The 23,443-nt window shown below is 42.9% G+C and overlaps 1 protein-coding gene across 2 annotated transcripts in view; it reads right to left on the bottom strand.

Moving 5' to 3' along the window:
- Nucleotides 1-23,443, bottom strand: part of Enpp6 (ectonucleotide pyrophosphatase/phosphodiesterase 6) — a 97,817-nt gene that overhangs the window by 38,096 nt on the left and 36,278 nt on the right. For both annotated transcript variants that reach the window (XM_052752252.1, XM_052752253.1), the window contains exon 2: nt 20,180-20,359. In XM_052752252.1, coding sequence (XP_052608212.1) covers nt 20,180-20,359 — 180 coding nt within the window. The remainder of the gene's footprint in view (nt 1-20,179; nt 20,360-23,443) is intronic.

Genomic DNA, 23,443 nt, shown 5'->3' with positions numbered 1-23,443 from the left:
GTAGGAGATGAATCTAGGAGCACAGGGATGCCAGGAGACACTGAGGAAGGAGGATGGGTGGTGTGTGACAGAACATATATTAAAAAAATGGGTTATTTTAAGTTATAAGAGCTAGTTAAAAACAAACCTAAGTTAAGACCGGGCTTTCATAATTAATAACAAATTTCCATGTTGTTATTTAGGAGCTGGCTGGCAGGCAGAGAACGATGTGTTACAGGGATGGGCAGTTCTTACAATACAGGGGGAGGACAATGATACAGCCAGTTTATCAGATTGTTTCTTGGTGGGATGGGTTAGATGTGAAGTATCCCCATGAGGGCTTATGAATTGTTGGGGGAGTTAGGAACTATTTGAAGAGGTTCTAGAACTTCTAGACAGTGAGGTCTAGAAGAAGGAAAAAGGTCACTGAGGGCAGGTTGTTAGGGGTCTCTTGTCTCTGCTCCTTCTGATCCCTCTGCCTTCAGTTGCCAAGAGTTGAGACACTTTTCTGCCACATCTTCCCACCCTCACCCCACTGTTCCAAAGAGCATGGAACCAAGAGGCCATGGACTGATCCCTCAGAAACCCTGGGTCCTGGTTGCAGAGCCATAAGCCAATGAGGCAATAAACCATGGAATAGTAAAATATAATTAATTCCAAGAAGAATATTACCTATGTGAAAGTCCTTTATTTGAAATGAGATGTATATTTAAAATGTTTAAATATGATAATCTAAATCTAAAACTCTGAATATCAACAGAAACTGGGGAGAGTGCCAGGGAAGGAAGGGAAGTGTTTCAGTTACAGATAAAGGGGAAGATGAATTATGATACATCTCATGCTAGACATTGCTTTAAAAGATATGGACGTGCAAAGGGGTGTTGGATGAATAACTACTAAATGACTAAAAGAAGAAAAATAAAGCGTCAGATTTTAAACTAAATATCAAAGTTCATAAAAGTAAAAAGAGAGAGAGAGAGAGAGAGAGAGAGAGAGGAGAGAGAGAGAGGATTCAAGCCTCAATAACGACAAAAAAGGACAAAACCAAGGATTTTAGTTCTCAAACAAACATGAAAGGCATGAAAAGCCAGAATAAGCCAGGACTCCACATAGACATTTACGTGTTTAGATTATTGCTCATGTGTTGCGTACATGTACACACAAAGGAATCTTAGTAATGTACGTACAAGACTTTGACCTTAATGGAAATTAGTTCAGGATACAATGAATAGTCTGCCATTCATTGATTGACAGATGATTCGATCTGCAATCCTAGTACTTGGAAGATTGAGCAGGAGCATCAGGAGTTAAATCCAGTTTGGCAATTGGCTATACAATGTTTGTGGCTAGCCTGAGTTACATGAGGCTATGGTGATATTTTATTTGTACTGAAATGTGATTTTATTTGTATGTTAATAAATAAAGTTGCCTGGGGGTCAGAACTAATAGCAAGCCACAGCAGAGCTGGGTGTTTGTGATGCACGCCTTTAATCCCAGGACTTGGTAGGCAGAGCTAGGTAGATTTCTGTGTGGTCAAAGATACAGCCAGCATTGGAGACACATGCCTTTAATCTCAATACTAACCATAGAAGATCTGGAGGTCTGTACAGACAGGAAATGACAAGGCAGTCATGTGGTTGGTTTTACAACCAATGAGAAGGCAGAACAGAAAGTCTATATAAAGACAAACACTCAGGAAGGAGGTCTCTCTTGGCTGAAGAGGCTAGCTGCAGCAGATGGGTAAGGCTCTTAGCTCTGATCTCCTGGCTTTCTTCTTTGCATTGGTTCTGTGTTTCTTATTTAATAAGACAGTTGGTTACATCTACATGAGGCCCTCTATCAAATATGTAAACAAACAACAAATAAACAAACAGATAGAATGAATAAATAGAGATATATGGAGAATTTGGGTGTTAATATTAATGGAATGAACTAAATAGATTTGAATTTTTTTTAATCCTATGAGCATAGGATATAAATTTTAAACACAACTGTTAGGCAAACAAATCATATTCTGGTCCATAAATAAAATCTCAATGGTTCCCAAGAAGAGGAAAAGTTCCAAACACGATGCATACAACCTGACCACAGGTAACAACATTAGAAGTTTAATCATAATAGATAACTAAAAATGAACCTAACCACTTACAAATTTGAAAGAAAACTGTTATGTAAATTGATGTACAGAGGAAATGAAAACTTGGTTGACAGGCTAGTTATTAACAACAGTGAAAATTCTATACTTCACACTTCAAGGGACACATTTTCACTTAGGCCAGAAGAAAATCAAGAATGTTTCCCTCACTGCTATAATTTATTGCTCTGAACATGCTTTTCATCAAATAAGAAATAGAAATAAATAAATTTAGGAATCAGGATGTATGCCCAAGAGCATCTATATGACAGTCTTTACTAAACTTTTTGCAGGGCTGAGAGATGGATCAGTGATTAAAATACTGGCCACACAAGTGCAGAGACCTGAGCTCAAATCCCTAGTGCACACAACTACCAGATGGTCATGATATCCTGCCTTTAATTCAGGTAACCAGAAGTGGAGACAAGGGAGTCCCGGAGTAAGCTGGCTAGATTACCTAACCGCATTGGTGAGCTTCAGGTCCAACTGAGAGACCCTGCCTCAAAGAATAGAGTAGAGAGCAATTGAGGAAGATTCATGATGTCAGTCTCGAGCTTCCAGATACACATGCACACACACACATGTCCATCACACACATACTGTTATAAAATATTTTACTCTATGACATAGTACAGTAGTATGAACATTCACAGTAGAAACAAAAGTGTCACCAAACTGTGAGCAACAGGCATGAATACTTATTTTATCCTGTTCTAACCTCTATGAATATTTTTTAAAAATTGATTAGCAAACCACAAGTTTACATTACTGTTCACTATGGGTCATGACCTGTGTTGGAACAATTCTAATAATAACATCCTCTTATCCAGAGGATACCAGACCTCTGTAGATACCAGAAACCACAGAAAGCATAGAAACCTTTATGTAAACCTTTATGTAAAATTAACAATGGGCCACGAATACCAGATTATATTGTCTAGTGATGTTGTCAGCCACCTTAGTTTATGTTAATACACTGTATAATGTTCATATAACAAGATTGCCTACCACCAGATTCCTCAAGATACATTCTGTCTTCAGTTGTACTGTAGATAGATTAGTTAGATGATGAAGATAGATAGATAGATCAATAGATAGACTGATTGATTAATAGATAGATGACAAATAGATAAATAGGTAGGCTTATGACATTTAATCTCTAAATTAGTCATGGTAAGAGATTAAAAAACAATAATAAAATGGAACAATTATAACAATATCCTATAGTAAAAGAGGCTGGCTAAAGAAACCCACTCTGCCCCTGGCCAACTGACTTGTGAAACTAACAAATCACAGAGCAGGACAGCAGAACCCTGGCCCCGGGGCCCAGGACTAGGGAAAGAAATATAGCCTGGGTTTGGGACCTGAGCCAGAGAAATAAACACTTTTTCCCCAAACCCAGAACCAAGGAAACATTCCTTGACTCTGAAACTAGTGCCAAAGAAACACTCCTGGTCCCTAGAATCAGAGTCAGTGGAAGAAATGTGCCTTAGAATTAGTGTCAAAAAGCTAAGTAAGGCCAGTGAAAGAAACACAGTTTGGCTCAGATCAGAGCCATCTTTGCTCCTGGTCAACTGACTTGTGAAACTAACCAATCACAGAGTAGGACAGTAGAACCCTGGGCCTCAAGTCAACCCCTGGTTGACTCTACCCCCAAGACATCCTATATAAACTGCCCTGCCTGGTCAGTTTTAAAAAAAGAGCTGTTCTTTTCATCCTGGTAGATGCAGTTACTCTCCTGGACCCCTCCTTCCCAAATAAATCTCTTTCTCAAAAGAGTTTTGAGTGTGAAGATCTTCATTCATTGGCATAGAGAAGATCCTTGCTGAGACATCCCTCAGTGGACAGAGCAAGGGAAAGCTGAAAGAGCTGAAAAAGTAATGCTTTTCTCCGGAGTCAGAGGAGATTGCTAAATTTCTGCAGGGGTTTCCCCTTTTGCAGAGTGAAGCAAAAGAAGCAACATCTTAGGCCAGAGAATCAGAGCTCTGCTAGGAAGTCCCCTTAAGTGGGGGCTGAGCAAAGCCCATCTGTAGCAGCTCTCCAGGAGAGGAGCAGGATTGCTATTTCCTGTGGGGAGAACATCCTCCATCACACCAGGTATAGCCTGACTCTTCTGAACATTCAGAATAGCTTTCCCTGCAGAGCTCCTGGCAGCTCCAGGCCTGACTTTCCCAAACAGTCATGATACCCTTCCCTGCTGAAGTAGTTTCAGGCCTGACTCTCTGGAGCAGTCAGAAAAACTTCCCTTCCAGGGCTGAGCTGTATCTTTGCAGCTCCAGGCATCAGAGCTGTCCTAAGCAGCTCCAAGTGTCCAGGACACCTCTAGGGTAGAGCTGTCATGAGCAGCTCGAGGTGTACAGGATACCTCGTCCTCCAGGGTTAAGCTGTCTCTTTGCAGCTCCAGCCATCAGAGCTGTCCTAAGCAGCTCAAGGTGTTGCCTGATTCCCCAAGTAGTCAGGATAACTTTCCCCAGAGTTGCAAAACTCACATTTTGGTGCCAAAACCTGGGACCAAACCCATAGAGTTTCAACAAATTTACTTACACAGAGTGCCCTTCTCATTTAAAGGAAGTACTTCCTAACTTTTCTTCTACCTATATCTCACACCACCACTCTTATGCTTTGGCTTCTTTATTAAGTAAAATAAGAGTTGCATGATTACAAGCACTGAGATACTTCAACAGTCCATCTAGTAACCAAGATGGCTTCCAAGTGATTATCTGGTGGGTAACTGACAGGGTGAATACACTTAGACAATGGGGCGATGCTTATCCTGAGAGGGACAAAATAGGACATCATGAGATTTTTAGCTCACAAATGCTGTATATATTAAAACTCAATAATAATTTCTTTCTTGACTTTTGCAACCAATGCTTTCATATAGCAGTTGACAAGTAGCTAAAATAGTGGGAAGGAATGCTCTATGAAGCTTATATCTCAGAATGGAGTCTTCAATCACTTCCATCCCTGAGGTAAAGGTTATAAAGCAACATTCTGACCATTTTTATTATAGTCCTGCTCTGCTTAACAAACCACTTCTAGGAACATATTGTAAGAATATGAAGTCATAAAGCCTGAAAGCATATTTATGTCTAGCAAAAGAAGGGAAATAGCCATCATACAATGGCCGCAAGAACACATCTTTGTGGCTGCCTGGATAAATCGTTTTTTGTAGAGTTCCAAACTGAAATCGTGTGGAACTTCCCTCCCCTCAGCCCATCTTTTACTCTAGGAGGAAAGCTCTCAGCAGCTGCCTCTTCAGGAGGGGGTGGTCATGTGACCCAGCCCTGACTCGGAGGTCTACTGAGGAGCATGAGGTGGGGAGCTTTGCTTCCTTATGAAAGATAAAGAGGTACTGCGGGGGCCGGCCCCTCCTTCTGGCATGGAGTGTAGGTTGTGAAGATAGAATCCTGGACTCATGGCAGCCATCTTGAAAGTAATGACACCAGAAGGAAGAAGATTCCGAAGTCAATATACTAAAGCAAAGCAGGAAGTCCCAGGGCATGCACTTTGAAAACGACACTGACAAGCACCAGAACCCACATGCAATACTTCTCATGTGGGCCAAACAAGTCCCTTTGCTGCCCACTCTTAGTCTGTTCTCTATTATTTATAACACACTTCCTAATTGGTGATATAAAGGGGATTTAGATATCCTAAATATTTTCATATGGCTCATTCAAATTGACCTCCCTTTTGTAAAACAAGTGTCCGTCCTAAAAAAACAGACGATGATGTTTTAGGGATAACTTTCCAACTTCTTTCTTAATACACCAGTTAGAACACCAAAGTTCCATTATGTGATTGCTGTATTTATCCATTCTCCAGCTGCTGGGCACTCGTTTGTTGCCAGTTTTTAAATTGCGGATTACGCAGACACAAATATTTTCACATATGCTTTCTGGTTCATTTAGGGGTGCGTTCCTGTCGGAATATGTCATGAGCAGAACTGTCAGGATTGAGTATTATGGTATGGCTCTGCTCCCATCGGCACTTCCTGAGATATCATTGTTCCACTCCTACCAACATTGGGATTTGTTATTTCTTTTTAAAATTAGCCACTTTACATTTTAGTGTGTGTAGTTAACCAGGAGTAAATTCTGTTAAAGTTTCACGTGGATGCTCCCCTTCTCTCCCCGAGTAGCAGCCACAGCCTCATGTGTCCTGCTGTAGTCACACTAGCCTGCACCATGTGGGGCTGGGGCCTAATGACCGTCCCATAGCTGCTATCAAAGCGGTGATGACACACAAATATGTCTGGCTGAAAGAGCAAATGTAAAATGAGGAATTTTGCCAAGAAATAGGGTTTAGAGTTTATCCTGGAAGTGTTGGTTTTGTTTGGGAAGCACGCCTCTCCTATGGAGAGCCTCCACCAGGGAGGGACCAGAGGGGCTGAAAACTGCATTGGACTTTGAGTAACTAAAATGTTAAAGGGCTGAAAATGAGGGTGGATCTAGCCCAGCAGCAGCACTGGCAGGTGAACTGAATAGCCATCTGTAGCCCTTCTCCCAAAGGAAGACTCTGAGGCAAGAACAGGCCTGCCCACCACAAATGAACTCCCGAGGATGAGAAAGACTTCTAGACCATTGTGTGGAGTTGAAGACTGGATTGCCTTGGAGACCCCAAGATGTTAGAGATGCCAGAGCCATTGGGATACCTCTGAGGAGAACGGCTAAGGGGAAATGGAACCAATCTAAGAGAAGGAAGTGTATTGCAGTCAACAAAGATAAAAGGAGTTGAAGATTTGAAGAGCACTTTGATATCAGACATGGAGATGCAGAGTTTGGAGTTTGCCCAGAAGGTTTTTATTTTCTTTGGCCCAATATTTCCTTACTTTGCTCTCTTTCCTCCATTTTGGAATGATAATGTATATCCTGTGCCATTATATGTTGTATGTATGTGATCTGCTTTTTTATTTTGATTTTACATGGGATTATAGTTAAGAGATTGCATAAATCTCAGAAAAAAACTTGGAACTTTAGACTTATAAATAAGTTTGAAACTGTTATAGACTATGGGAGCTTTTGAAGTTGGACTGAATGCATTTATGACTACAAGCCTATGGGGGTCAGGGAGTGGACTGTGGTGATTTGAAAGAAAATGATTCCCATAGAGAGTGGCACTATTAGAAGGTGTGACTATTGGAGTAGATGTGGCCTTGTTAGAGGAAATGTGTCTCTGTGAGGATGGGCTTTGAGATTTCCTACGCTCAAGCGATGCCCAGTGTGGAACACAGTTCACTTCCTGTTGCCTATGGATCAAGATGTAGAACTCTCAGCTCCTTCTCCAGCATCATATCTACCTGTACACTAATTAAATGTTTTTCCTTTATAAGAGTTGCCATGGTCACGGTGTCTCTTTAGAGCAATAGAAACACTAAGACAATATCCACCAAGATAAGACCCAGCAGGCTAAGATTTCAATAAAGGACACCATCTGAGGAATAAGAATTAGGTAGAAATAAACAAAGGTGAAAGTCTTCATAAACACAAAGTTGAGTTTTGAATAATCTTTCTCCCTCATTATACTATGGATGGGGAGGTCTAAGAGACATCCATAAGTAGTGGTGCACGCTTTCCAGAAGAACATAACACACAGAACATCATATGATATCTGTAAGTTTTCATCCACAGTATGCAACATTCAATAAAAATATAAGAAAATAAGTGTTGACCACCATTCCCAAAACAAGAGAAATAAATTAGACAACAGACTGAATTCTACAAGCAACCCAGATATGAGTCATGCACTTCAAAAGAACCATTGTGCAAAGAACAAAATGGAAGTTCTCTAGTATACTAGAATCTTTTTTAAAAAAGGTAATTCTAGGATTGAAGACAGTCATCGAAGTCAAATGTGGAGAGGCAAAAGGCAAAAAACCAGAAAATAATGTAAAGGACACATAGTGATAATGTATAGGAAAGGAGAGACAGAATGGGAAAGAAGTGATATTTGAGAGAAAATGATTAAGAAAAACTTTAAACTAACAATTGACCCTAAACACATATTGTAGTAGGGCTATGACTATCATCCCAGCCAGCCGTTCAGGATGTTGAAGCAGGAGGATCACAAGTTAAAGGCCTGTTTGGGCTATGTTGTAGTTTCATTTCTGTTTCTATGATAAACTACCACAACCAAAAGCAACACATTGGGGTGGGGGGCATACAATTCCAATAGAGTCAATCCATGAGAAGGAGTCAAGGGAGGAACTCAAAGCAGCTAGTCCATCCACAGTCAAGATGAGAGAGAGAATACAAGCATGCCCACCTTCCCCACTCTTGCTTAGCTCAGGGCCCAGCCCATGGAATGGTGCCACTCATATTCAGGGTGTGTCATCCCCCCTCAGTCCTCACAAGTATGCATGTCCCAAAGTCAAATCAATACAAATAATTCCTCATTAAGACTCTTCCCAGATGATTCTGAGTTACGATATACAGATATGTAAAAGTAGCCATCCCCAGCTACATAGGGAGTTTGAGGCCAACCTGGGCAATTCAGCCAGATCCTGTTTCAAAACAAAATAAAAATAAGAAACCGTAGTGCACGGGAAAGCACTAGAATCCAGGAAGGCCCTGTATTCGATTCCCAGCACCACATAGAGAGAGTGCTGTGTCAGGAATGAGAGGAAAGAAGAGATGAGCTCCAGAACTGTTGAAAACTAAAGACGATGAGGAAAGCTTAACATTGGCCAGAGAACACTGCTCAAACAAAGTACGAGGAGTGACAGCCAACAGTCCAGCAGCAGTGTTGGCATGCAGGGAGAGAGTGGGACGGCAGCCTCGAAACGATAGAGCGATCATCAACCTGAAACTCTGGCAATGCTCTTCCAAAGTGAAGCTACAACAGAGATGTCTAAGAATCAACACCCAAGAGCATTTGGGCTGGAGAAATGGCTCAGCACCATGTCCTGCCATGATGATAATGAACTAAACCTCTGAAACTCTAAGTTAGCCCCCATTAAATGTGTTCCTTTAGAAGAGTTGCTGTGGTCATGGTGTCTCTTCAGTGCAATTAAAAATCCTAACTAAGAAACACACCTCCCTCTCGGGTCTTGATGTGTGTTCAATCTACTACACAAGCACAGATACATCAGCTCTCCAGTATCTAGTTTATGACTAGAGAAAAAAAAATGTTTCCAAACTACTTAGCATGTCTTTGTGCCGTGTAGAACCCCAAATTCTAACAATTTTTAAATATTAAGAACATGACTTTTTATTATAAAGAAAAACATTTCTTAGTTCAAGGAACAAAGAAGCTTTTAAAAGCTAACATATATCCATGGCTGAAAATGACTAATCTCTCGAATGAGACAAGTTCAGAATCAATACAGCTTCTCCTTGTTTAGTCTGAGTGCTAAGAAAGTTGTTCACACAAATACGTGGCTGGAACTAGGATTCATTTGCGCCAATGTAATTTACTTTTTTAAATATCAAAATGTGATCCAGCATAAACTTTAAAACAGAATTTCAGTTGACAATTCAATTCAGTTTTTCTTAAATAACTTGAAGAGCAAGTAGTAGCAACTACTTACTTTTTCATCTTTCCAAATATGCCGGTATTTGAGCCGCGTATCTGTTTGGTGCTGGAAGTTTTTATGCACTGTCAGGAGAGCACAGGTGCCTTAGTGAGATTCTGGGTGAGGGATATTCTTTCTTATGTAAGGTAAGAAAAAGGCATATAGCAGTCAGAATAATTTTAATACCAAATATAAAACTTGGGGGGGGGGTCTATATAATACTCCATCAAAACTAGTCTTGTTCTTGGAGCTGCTTGGGAACCCAGTTCGAAGAGCTCAGAAGTAGGAAAGGAAGTCATCATACCAAAGTGTAATGTCCAGAAAACAACAGAACAGGAAGTGGTGTTGGGAGCTGGTGATGAGAAATGGGTTATGACTGACAGTCCACCTTGAGGTCATTCACAACCCAAGTTCTGTAAGCACAGAAGAGAGAAATAACCATCCCCGCAGGGCCAATGGAGCATTATCATTCAAGGTCGGAGATCCAGACAACGGAGCAAGAAGTCCTACCCCAATTGAATAATGTTCTGAATGCAATCCCGAGGGTGCCATCAGTTTGGATGAAAGCCGTCTACCTCCATATGCCTCACAAAATGGACTGGGTAAGTAGCCAACTAGACAAGTCTGGGGCAAGGAAATCCTTCTTCTCTGTCAGTCTACCATGGTCTTTCCTGGATGAGCTTTCAAAAGGAAAAACATTGCACCTTACTGGGGATGCTCAAAGCCACGAATGAATCCATGGCTAACAAAGGAAAGCCAGTGAGCAAAAGACAATGGCCGTGTAATGGAACAGGGTGTAAATGAAACCAGTGGTTTCGGAGAGAGCAGAGTTAATTACTGCTAGGTGGGCTTGTGTGGGTGCTTTGTTTTGTTCTCTTTGGTCTTTGTCAGATAGGAATCAGCAGACTGGAAGAGGGTGTTGTGTGGATAGCTCTCTAATCAGGAGTCCATGAACTCCTTCTGGATCTGCCACAGGCTCACTCTGGGATCTGTGAGTGTGGGCGAGTATTTCTCAACTTCCAGGCTGCTACCTCCAGGCCTGCTTCGTGGTTACTCAGAGAACATGAAATTTGGTCTACTGAGGTCACTACAGGTCACCCAAGTAGGTCTGAGGGAAGTATGAAGTTTTGGATTGTTGCCTCAGGGGTCTGCAGGGAAGGTCATGGCCAAGGCATGGTCTGGAAGTCAGTTTTTGTTTTCATGACAACCGTGAGGACATGGTCTCTCCTTTTCTTCCATCCTTTCCTCACTATTTCTGGTGAACTTTGAAGGGAATTGTCCTTAATTAAGGTACAATCATCAAGACCTACTCTTGTTCTTTTTAGAACCTAGCTTCTTGCTGAGTAGTTGCACCTTGCACTACTGAATGTTCTGATAAGAAAATAAATAGTAGGCACAAGTACAGAGGGCCACCACTATATATGTGCACTTTTGTCCTAAATATTTTAAGGCAGTTTTTCTCATCTTTCATCTATCAGAAGATTATTTTAATATACTTATTTTTTTTCATGACAAGACCTCATCGCCCCAAATAAACTATCCAAACAAATATGCAAATCCAGTGTGGACGATGCGTCATGTAGACGCAGCATCCTTGTGGAAGGAAAAATTTCAAAGCACTACCCAACAGGCTTTCCTCCAACCCAGTTCTTTCATAGCTGTGAAAACAAAACCCTCAGACAGAAGTGAATGTCCCAACGCCTCTCAGTGGGCCAACCATCTGATCCCTTAGGTTTGGTGCTTTTCCATGGCACACACTGTTTTCTTCAATGCGCCTGGCTTCCTAGCAACTCTCTCCAAGGACCACCAACCCGAGACCATAAACATCACATTTCTCCCAGCTTCCTAGAGCACAGGTCTCGCCTTCCAAGTGGAGCTCCCACTTGCCAACTTTGACACATCTTGTAACAATAACTCCTGTGAGCTGCATTTTATGTGATGTGAGACAGGTGTGCAACTGTTGAATACATGTCTCAAGAGAGCTTATTAAAGCAGCTAAGCCAATTAACTCTCATAGAAACACGCAACCTTTTCCAGGAAAATATATCTGAGGTACAGGAGCTTGTGGGAACAAGTCTTTGGAGAGAAGCATGGCCTTTGATCTCAGAGACCCTTTCCCCAGGGCTGGCCTGGTCCCAGAAGGCCAGAAGAACTATTGTAGGTTTCTTCTGATGTCAGGGGTAAGGAGGTTGGCTGTGCCGTAGAAGACTGGCCTTGTGTACAAAGTGAGAGCAGGCTGAGGAGGACAAGCCAGATGAGAAGCAGCTCATCTGTGACACTTGAGCCCAGGGGCTTGACAAGAAGTGCCCAATGGGGCATAAAAAGTGACTAACAGGAAGCCAGGGTGAGAGGGTAAGCATGCTCCACAGGGCCAAGGCTCTGCTTACTAGGCCAAACAGGCCAGAGTTGGCTTTAGATCAGGGAAAAAGTCCTCTCGATCAGGGTCAGGGACTCTCCTCCTCCCAAGGGGAACAAGATGAAGATAGAGTGGCATCTATGAGAGTCATAGTTCCTGAAGGCCCCTTGGCATACACCAAAAATGGCATCTTCCTGTCTGAGGTAGTTGTGTCAAGGATATCTCACTCACAGGACTGTGAAAGTTCTATGTGACTCCTCCCTACCAGGGAAGCCATGTGGACTCCCTGCACTATGTGGTGATCCCAACCAAAGTCTCCTTCCCTACAGAAACCCTGAAAGAGAGAAGGCAGGACTTACTTAGAATAAAACATACCACTGAAGCATTTTCTTGCACAACTCATTTGGGTTCCTGGATCTCTGGCCCCTGCTGAGAGATTCCTTCCCATCCCTCCCAATTCAGTCTGTGTCCTCAGGTACCAGCTCAGGGCAATTTGCAAAGGATTTGGAACCAGATAGGATGGATGGTGGCTTGACTTGCTTGCTTCCTGATTGTATGTTCTCTGAGTATCGATTCTCTCAGCTATTCCCTGAGTTAGGGAGTGAGATGGACAAGGAAACATTTCCCTAGAATCCTTTACAGAGACCCTTCCAGGAAGAGGAATTATTACTGGAGCACCCAAGGGAGCCCGATGCTCACAGCAATCCAGCGCCTTTTCTTGGGTACCCATGGAGATGGGGCAGCAGACCTACTGTGTTCCTGAGCCCCAACATAACATCAGCATCTAGTCTGAGCCAGATGAAATCAAGAAGAGAATGAACCTTGAACTCACAAATTCACAGGCTGGTAGAATGCCTGGAACCCAGACATAAGTCTGGGAAGAAGCTATCAAGCTCTGAGGATGATGCCTGATATTGCAGCACATGTATTCCTTTCTTGGTCAATCTCAAAGCCTGCAATCCCCTTGCTAGTTCCTTCTTCAACTTAGACCAGCACAAGGGTGATTGAGTATTGTATGGCCTGGGATATTGCAGCAGCAACTGTACTTGAAACCTCCTGGTCAGGTTAGGTATGAGCAAAAGGTGCTGGAGTAGCAGAGAGGGTTTGAGTGTTGGTTGTGGTCATGCTGTGTGGAATGATTACTTTTTGCATACCTGGTGATGTCATCAGATTCTAAGCTGCTTGGTAGCAGGGCTATAGCACAGCCAGTCTGTACTCCGTGCATCAGGAATACAGATCACACAAGAAAGTAGTCATGGAAGGAGGACATTAATGAATAGTATACCCAAGGGACTCCAAATTTCTTTTTTAGAGATACGTTTTACCAAGTCACTCTAAGCTATCCCTTGCATTTCCAACATGCAAACCCCTAAGGCATAGCTGTGACAATGGAGGGTGGTGAACGCAGATGGAAGACCTCTGGTAGATGTCCTCCAATACATGGAGGCATTCCTCACTGTAGGTCCCTAGAGGCCAAGTGAATCACTCAAGAGTATATAGAGCGGCATATACTTTAGGTGAAATACATTTAGAGAAAAGCAATTTGACTGAAAATAATTTGATCAATACACAAATTAGATCAAATCAGCTCTTGAACAATTATCCCTCAGTTTCCATAGGAGATAAGTTCCAGTTCCCTTTAGGATAATGGTATAGAATATTATTTTAACTAGGCAACATTTGTTTCTGCTGCAGAATACTATTTTAACCGTGTAAAGGTGTGTTACATTTGTTTATGCTGCATTTGTTTAATTATGTAAAGATGTGTTGCATTTGTTTCACCTTGCCTGCCCAAGGCACCTGATTGGTCTAATAAAGAGCTGAAAGGCCAGTGGCAAGGCAGAGAAAGGATAGGCGGGGCTGGCGGACAGAGAGAATAAATAGGAGGAGAAATCTAGGCTCCAGAGAAGAAGAATGAGAGAAGAAGGAGGAGAGAACAAGGGTCACACCCAGGGCAAGAAGTCAACCAGACACAGAGAAGCAGCGAAAGCAAGATATACAGAACTAAGAAAGGTAATAAGCCCTGAGGCAAAACACAGATGAAGAGAAACAGGTTAGGTTAGAAGAGCTAGCCGGAAATGTGCCTAAGTTAGGCCGAGCATGATTTGAGAGCTGGTTGGTGGCCCCAAAGCAAAAGCCTGGTACAGGATAGCACAATACTTGCTTAGGTCCCGACCAAAAAATGGTGAGTTACTCACATTTAACCTATATTCACCTTCTGTGAGCTTGCCATCACCTATAGATCACAGGTAATGCCCAGTACAGTGTAAACATGTACATGTTCCTGGAGGTGACTAATGACGTTGAAAAAAATGTTTAGAATATTTAGAAATTAGTTAGAACAACTGTAATTGCTTTAATCTAATCTGGATATGTTGGAGAAATTTAACAGCTATGAAATTCAGAGTCTACCAGCGATGTCTCAGGAGTTAATTGCATGTTCTGTTTGCAATCTCTATAAAGTTCAATGACCTAAAATGGCAGGGATGCCCACTGCTCTCCTGAAGTCATCCTGCCCACTTGGTCTTTTACATGTGTCTGTAAAGACGTTTTATTTGGTGTCACCTGCTCAGAGAAACTGTACCAATCCTACCGGATGAGAATGGCATCATTCTTCCCTCTGCTATTCTTTTCCTGACTCTGTCCTCTCCTCTTGTTTCTCAAGCTGCACATCCCTGGAACAGCCTGGAGTCTAACAGAGTTTTGATCCAAGCCTACCCTTGCCAGAAAGATTAGTGACAGAGCCTAGCCTGCATTGGATACTTTGATGGACTTTTGCCATGCTTATATCATATGACAAATAAAATCCATTTTATACCACAGGAATGTACATGCTACTGCATCAAAAACTACTTGCAATTCTGCTGCGTTCTCATGTACTACATGATCAATTATATAAATGCAGTATGTTTACATATACATATATATTTAAAATGTAGTTATTATTGTAAAGAGAGAGAGTGGGAGTGCACCAAAGCATAAATATGGAAAGTAACACAAATATCTAAAGCTATTTGAAGGACTGATTCCCTCATCTCACCTTTACATGAACTCAGGTCTCCAGGCTTGAGTTACCTCACCAGATCTAGATATATTTTTCTAGGAAAGGAGACTGTCTGCCTTTTTTCTTCTTCCCCTTCCTTCCTTCCTTCCTTCCTTCCTTCCTTCCTTCCTTCCTTCCTTCTTTCCTCCACCCTCTCTCTCTCTCTCACTCTCTCTCTCTCTTTCTTCCTTTTGAGGTTATGGAGATTAAACCTAGAGCCTGGCACATATCAAAGATGTTCTTTGCCACTTACTTATTTATACCCTCAATCCTCAAAATTGTAGTTTTCCTCAGTTTCCAAAAGAAGTTCATAGTTACCAAGTGATGGAGCCAACAAAGTACAGACCAAGGCCTTTTCCAGTTCTAAAATGACATTCCTCTTAGAGACTAATGCCCAGCTGGTGACAGTACTGGGAAATCCAGTGACCATTCAGATTGTTTCATTTGTGTGTCAAATCTGTAGTCTTACAGAGCATTGTTTTTCTTTCTAATAAAAATAATGACAATTTTTATCCAGATGTTTGGTGTAGTGTACACAGAGGCAACGGTGGCGCTATAATGTTGGCTCACACTTTTTTGTGGCAGATGCTTGGCTTCTAATTTGACCTGTGCCCAAGTGACATGAATCTAAGGTGAACTTGACAGAAGGGTATCACTGTGGCACCATGGCAGGGTAGATGAAGGTACTGTAGGTGACCCTTAACTCTTGACCAACATCTAGTATGTTCTTCCTACTAATTCAAATGAAACCACTATGATTTTAACTGCCAAAACTGGATCTGAGTGGAGTAGAAGCTGCCTACAACACTTTTCTAGAAAGAGAGGGAGAGAAGGCTGGTAGCCATGTGTGTTTTTCTACATAGAAAGTAGCTTATTGGCCAAAACACTTGAACAGAACAGGAAGAGGAAGTGGCATTGAGCCAAGGCACAGCCAACATCATCCTAGGGTAAATGGGTGGTTTTGTTCAAGTCTTCTTGGCAGCCAGCTGCTGAAAATTAACAGCAAAGTCCAAAATGAAGGGACACAGAACTGGAATGCCAACCCTTAACAGGCAACTAAAGAATAAACTTAAAACCTGCTGCCACCATAAGGTAGGACTTGTGTGATATGAGGAGCTCAAATGTTCTTCCCATATACAATCTTACCACCTGCCAGGACTCCCTGACTTCTTCCTCAGGACAGCCATCGACCTTTGAGTTGTTCTTCAATATCAATTGAAGATTCTTGCTGTCCTTCAAAATAAGATTTCTTGGACATCAAAACGTAAAGTTTGTGACCAACATGTAATTAGTTCTTAACCGTCTTGGAGCACCGGTGGGTGGGTCCCTGTTGTACTCTTTCTGGCTTATTTCAGCCTGGAACTCTTTCCTGAGGCTGGTTTCCTCTTGTATAACTGCATGGCACCAGTAGGCAGGTCTTTGAAGGCTCCGTTGACAAATAGTAAATGTCTTAAGATTTGGGCTGAGGGAGGGTGGGCTCTTCCCTGTCGCTCCATTTTTCACCCGGTTGCTTTATCTACCTGACAGGAAGGCTTGAACTCCTGCCATGTCTAAGTTATACTTCTAAACACTGACTTAATGGCAAGACTCAAAGTGTCATAACACAGCTCCCCGAAGCAATGAAGACAGTCCAGGCCTCGCCGAGAGGTCTGTACAATATCCCATCAGGAGTGGAAAAGGGAACAGAAGGCAGAAGGAGAAAAATAAAAACCAGGCATGTTTAGAAGACACCCGTGGCGCTTCACTTAATCATGTGGAGACAAATGAGCACTCGTTAGGTCGCTGTCTGAGGCTGGAAGGCACCAGGGAGGAGAGAGAGTGGACAACCGTGACCATGACTCCCTCAGCCCTTTATTGGCAGGAATGAAGGGGACTGGGGGATTGCAGCCTGGGCTGGGCAGGGCAGCCTGCACTCAGAAAAACCTCAGTGGGGTACTCAGTTTCGAAGGACTAGACAGTGTCTAAGAAACAATAGACTTTTCATCTAATTTATACGAAGGCTTTGATCCAGATCTTTGGCTAAGCTCCATGTGGGTCACTGAGGAAAGCTCTTTTTAGTCTCTTTTCTTCTTATTGTTAATTCCATAACTGCTAACCAGGCAGTTTTACCGTGTCTATTAGCTGCTGAACTATGGCTTGTAAGGTGTGATGGCCCCTTCTTACCCATAAAGAGCTGTTCTGGAGGAGGAATAAGATATTGTACAGGGAAATTACCTTTGAGATTCATCACATATTCAGTGACATATAAATTAAGATTCTCCAAGATGAAAGAAAAACAGTGCTCTATAAGACTACGATCTGGGGTTGGGGATTTAGCAAGCGCAAGGCCCTGGGTTCGGTCCTCAGCTCTGGGAAAAAAAAAAAAGACAAAACAACAAAAAAGACTACGATCTACTGTGATGTACATGACTGTTCTCTACCACGGGCTCCATCAACCATAATGTTCTACTCAAGTGCATGGTGCCTGAAACCAGGAGTCAGAGAAAACCCTTATTCTCTTAAGTAATTTTTGTCAGATATATTTGGTCACAGTGACGTCAAACATAACTGATTCTTCCTCCCTTGATCCAAAGCATCTCATGTCAGTCTTGGTGACTGACGGTTTATGCACAGAATCCCTGATGTCACTCTGAATTTATCCCTGTTGGTGGAATAAGCCAGTTAGTTCTTTGGCCCAATTTGGACTTAACGCTGTGCGTGCTGGCCTTTGTGAGCCTCCCTGTGGATGCTTGTCCCTGCTCTGTGACAACTCACAAGGTTGCATCACAGCTCAGCAGTGGGTCTGTCTTCTGCAGTCTCCATCTGCTGTGTCCTGTGATCCTTTGAGATCTGCAGAGCGCCCTGAGCATCTCTCCATGTGGCCACCTCCAGACAGCATCCATCCAACTCCTGTAGAAAGCCCACACCCTCGGTGCAGGCCATCTGTGACTCAGCTCTGGATTAGTCATTTTTCCCTCCACTGTCCCCCACGCCTGTCAACAGCCCTCTCCCATAATCCACTGCGTTTTCACAATTCTCTCATCTGTTCCTGCTCTTCCCCCTCCCCCCGACACCCCAGCCCAAGTCAGTGAGATCTCTACTGCTTTTCTCTGCCTCCCATTAGGCTACTGTTCATTTTCCCCTGCATTTCCTTTAGGCTTTTACCAATAGCTGGCTCCATGATGATAAGAATCAGTCTTATAGCATTGGGGGAAAGTGCCATAGCCATATGCTTGGAAAAAACATAGTGCATGTCAACTGCTGAAAGAATGAAGCCATTGTAGTGGAGTGATTCTTGTGTCAGCATTGAATCCCCTCATACATCTACCTATGTTTAGTGTGTGTGTGCACGCACAAACACGTGCATGTGTAAACAACTCACTGGAGTCTGTTCTCTCCTTCCAACATGCGGGTTCTGGAGATTGAATTCAGGTCTTCTAGTTTGGTGGCAAATGCCTTTGGCTGCCCCCCAATCTCCTCATTCTTAATGATTCAATGGACAGGATGAGCATATCCACTGGCTTTCCCAGTAGCCAAGACAGGTTGTAGCATTACTTACTTCGTTACAGTAAAATAGTTTTGCTTCCCAGTTATCTAGGTGTATAAAAAGGAGTCAACAGTAAGAGGTGTCCTCTAATTCATTACCAAACAATTGTGAGTGCTTTGATTTTCCATTTTCAATGCTGTGAGGAAAATTAAAGGTGCATAGAAAATTCAAGATATGTTGGATATAATTCTCAAAGAATAAATAAAAACATTCTTTCTAAAAAGTGTCTAGAAATGGTATTCAGCTCCTTTGCAAAAGTCAATGAGCAAACTTAAATTGATTTCTCTTCTATATTGAAAATGTTGCACATGAAATTCAAGCATGCAATACCACAGTAGGGACCAGGAAACGACATGTACCTGCGGATACTACAGAGCTCAAGCATGGAATTTTTAAGATGTGCCACAGAAAAGCTTTGTCATTGATACATCTGGTAGAGGATTACTATCCAGGATATACAAAGAACTCAAAATCAATCAATCAATCAATAAATCAACAAGAAGACAAGCAACCCAGTTAAAAAATGGGATAGTAACATTAACAGACAGCTCATAAAAGAAAAATACAAATACAGGGGGGAAAATCAGCCTCATTAGCTATCATAGAAATATAAATAAAAAAATGTACCGAGATTCCATCATATCCCAATCAGAATAGCAGTCACTAAGAAAACAAAGAACAAATGCTCGCAGAGGTGTGGATAAAAGGGAATCCTTGCTGGGCGGTGGTGGCGCACGCCTTTAATCCCAGCACTCGGGAGGCAGAGCCAGGCGGATCTCTGTGAGTTCGAGGCCAGCCTGGGCTACCAAGTGAGTTCCAGGAAAGGCGCAAAGCTACACAGAGAAACCCTGTCTTGAAAAACCAAAAAAAAAAAAAAGGGAATCCTTGTGCTGGCAGGCATGTAAGCTAGTCTAATCCCCCACAGAAACAAGTACGGAGCCTTCCCAACAAGCTAGAAATCAGGCTTTCAGAGGATAGAGCTACACCACTCCTGAGCATTGATCCAAAGACTTCTAAGTCTTACCCCAGAAACACGTGCATATCAGTTCAATGCAGTGTGATTCTAGGTTATAGAACCAGCCTGGGTGTGAGACAGCAGAGAAAATAAGGAAATAAGGAAAAGGTAGCATAGATACATGGTGGTTTCTATGTCATCTGTGGTAAAATGGATGCAACTGGAGACAAATGTACTAAGCAAAGTAAGCCAGCCTCAGAAAGATGGAGATCATATGTTTTCTCTCATTTGCAGTCCCTGCTTTTTATAGTCATAGAAAACCATGTTAATATAAATTAAATAAAAGTAGAAATGAAACTATCTAGGTGAACAAAGGAGATTAGTGTTAGAGGGGAGAGATAATGGGGTAGAGAGAGGGTAATATAGTGGGTAGTGAGGGATAGAGGAGGGAATTCACTCAATATAAAATATATACCTTTAAGAAAAATTTAAGTTAAATTTTAAAAATTCCTAAAATTTTTAATGTGCCCTCAGAACATAGTTATTAAGTAAAAATTCCATATTTCAACCAGAGCTTGGTCTTCAAAGGACTCTGCCTTATTTTCTTGGGCAGACTTCATGGTGTTTGAGATTTGGAAAAGGGGAGGGGCCTGGAGGTCAGCACACTCACCTGGCCAGTAATACATGTAGACCTTCCTCCTGGCCTTCATCAGAGTGATCCACAACGGTTCCGACCCATTCCACCAGAGCGGCAAAAGGCTGTCTTGGTTGACCCCAATGTCGAAGGACTTGTTGGTTCTGGAATCCCACATGTGGTTCCCAATCATCTGGTGGACCTCACAATGGCGGCCTGCGGGGATGAGGGAACACATGGTCGCTTTAGTCTTTGTTTTTAATCTTTGTTTAACCTGATTGCAAGAGCTTCTCATGTTCATTTAGGAAAGAGAGAAAGTACCACAGCTTGTCCTTTTCTTAGGTGATGCCATGGGGACAAACAAGATAGCCACCATTGGGTTTGAGGCCAGCCAGGTCTACACACCAGGTTCCAGATCAGCCACAGCAGTGTGATGAGTCCCTGTCTCAAAAATAAAACAGATATCCAATAGTTGATTGAAGGTGGGATCCTTTGCACGAAGCTAAGCCTTTCCAACGGCTCTGTTTTAAGTTACATTGAGGAGACCAGTGAGATGGTTTAGTATGTAAAAGAGCTGGTCACCAAGCTTGAGAAGCTGAGTTCGATTCCCAGAACCTACAGAGTGGAAGAAGAGAACTGGTTCTCTCAAGTTATCCTTTGACCTCTGGTCCTCTGACTTCTGTGTGAGCGAGACACACACACACACACACACACACACACACACACACACACACACACCACATTTTGTCATAGCCTGATAGCTACATATGCACCAGCCTGGAAAGAGTGGATTCTTGTGACAGGTAACTTAGATTCTGCATCCCTTTCAATCTCCTCCTTTCTTGGAAGAGACAAGTTACTGCTTCAGTGGTAAACAATGATCCACCCTATAACATATGGAACCGAAGAGTGCAAAACAGACTCCAGTTGGGGAAAAAAAAAAAAGCAAGAAAACACCCCTCCACATGGAGTGAGGTACCAAAGCGAGGGCTGGTTCTGTTGGACAGAGTTCCATCCCAGAGGAGAAGCCAGAAGTGAAAGACGCAAGCACTGGGACTCTTTGGAACATTAGATTAAATTATTTATTTTAGAGCAATCTGTTACATCTTTAAAGTTAAAAATAACACAAACATTGGCGAGGGCATCAAAAATCGCTGCAGTGTGAGCGAGTCATTTGGCATGGGGTGTGTGTGGGGGGGGAGACACACTTAAGCAAGCCCTCCAAGCAAGTGTAATCAGAGTAGCGTTTTCTGTTTGTTTGCTGATGTTATTTCTTCTAGTCTCCCACCCCCCCAGCCCCCCACCCCCCGTTTTTAAACAAAAACAAAGAGGAACTACCAAGGGCAAATGTTGAAACACTGAACGCCAAAATTTCTAAAAAGAGGAAGCCTTCTCTCCCATCACAGAAAGCCAGACATTCCACAAACCACGCTTTGCATGTGAAGCCCAAAGATCTAAACGAAAGAGTTTTTCCCCAAAGCTGTAGCATTAGTATTTTTATCCCCACTGAGGATTTTGCTTATGAACTAATAAAATTTCAAAGTGAAACAGAACAGAGACGCTAGACTCATCAAGCAATTTCTCCATGGTTAAGGAATTTGACTTGCACTTATTGAACACACACACACACACACACACACACACACACACACACACACCTATCTACTATATACTGCGATAAGCATAGAGAGTCAAATGTGAAGCATGGTCTCCATCTTCAAGTGGTCTTTAATTTAATACCCAGCAGAGGGTCTTTGCATAAACAAGATGTGCTTCCAGGGACCCAGGAAGCCAGGAAGGGGACCAGACTGCAGCTTCCCTTCAGACTGGTGACCATCAGTGATGCCTCTGTCGCTAAGGAGAAAGGGGAGTATGGTCTGACTAGTTCATCAAGTAGAAACGTCTTTCTTCTTGATTAAAAAGGTTTAGTTCGGGAAAGTTGAAGCTCATTAAGGAGCCCCCCCCGCCCCACCCCTCCAGCAAAAGCGCTTATGAGTTCTTTAGAACAATGAATTCAGACACTTCTCTTCTTCATGTCTGTTCGCTCATGTTTCCATGAGGCCATTATGAGAATGGCCACTGCAAAGGTACTTCCCAGAAGGTGCTCAGTGCCAAGAAGCACAAAACAATCAAATTCGATTTCTAAAGTACTTTAAACAAGCGCCGGACGCTACGTCCCTGGGCAAGCCCCTCTTCCTTCACCTCCGTCCCCAGTGCGCAGAATCCCGAGTCCAAACCCTTCCACCTTCCTCGGCTCTCTGCGGTCTAACTGAAAAGTTAGGAGGGGCTTCCTGGACGCTGTAAAGCTGTTGTGTCTGGATTGAGAGGAGGGAAGCAGGGAAGGAAGAAGGAAGAGAGAAAGAGAGGTAGGGCCTGGAGAGCCTTTCTGGAGGATCCAGCCATTCCACAAAGAACCACCTCAGACTCAGCTCCAACGATGGGTTTTTTGGTGGCCTGCCCTTACTGTTCAAAGGCTGAACAGCAGGTGCTGAGCCAGTCCCCAGGGTTAGCCCTTCGTTGCAGAAAAAGCTGCCTTTCTGAAAGCCAGCAGGAGGCTGGACGTCCCTAGCCCATCTGCCCCTCTGTCTTCTCCCCCAGCTCAGCCTCCTCTGCTCCCAGGAGCCCAGCGAGGCTGGCGGCGTGTGCTTGGAGCAGCCTGATGCCTGACTCCAGCAGATTTCTTTACCTAGCCTCCCTCTCTCTTGCAACTCATTCTTGCGATTTTATTGCAGGGGTGTGTGTGTGTGTGTGTGTGTGTGTGTGTGTGTGTGTGTGTGTGTGTGTGTGAAAGTGGTAGCTGAGAAAACAGAACAGAACCAAACAAAACACAGTGTACCAGCTTCACAGCCTACATAGTGCTTCATCTCCATCTTCCCGCCTGACCCATATCTATTTTTACACCTCAGCCCAGGGCTTGATTTTTCTCCGGTTTGTGCTTTCCACAGAGCCTTGCTATGGCTGCCTCTCTGGAACAGTTACTCAAAGCGTTAGGAGAAACTTTCTGCAGCCCAGCTCTTGGTATTTTCCAGTAACGATGCAGTCTTATTTAATGTGTTCTGGTGCCATGGTACTGCCAGAGGCTTTCTAGCCCTGCACCAACTTCCGTATTTCCACTACTGTGGAATTCAGCAGCCTTCACGGGACACAGGAGAAAAGAGGCTCTGTGAACTGTATCTGTCACTGGTGGTCGCCAGAACTTTCTCTTGGCTAAACTTTATCCAGGCTCCTCTTCCTCTGAGCCCTCTGTTCAACCATACCTGTCTTCAGCTTCCCTCTTGTGGAGTCCAGTTTAAGAAAGAA

Source organism: Peromyscus californicus, unplaced genomic scaffold (genome assembly GCF_007827085.1).
Source record: "Peromyscus californicus insignis strain IS unplaced genomic scaffold, ASM782708v3 Scaffold_23__1_contigs__length_62951481, whole genome shotgun sequence".
NCBI lineage: Eukaryota > Metazoa > Chordata > Mammalia > Rodentia > Cricetidae > Peromyscus > Peromyscus californicus.
The sequence above is the reverse complement of the archived record's forward strand: the minus strand, read 5'-3'. Positions and strand labels throughout refer to the sequence as shown.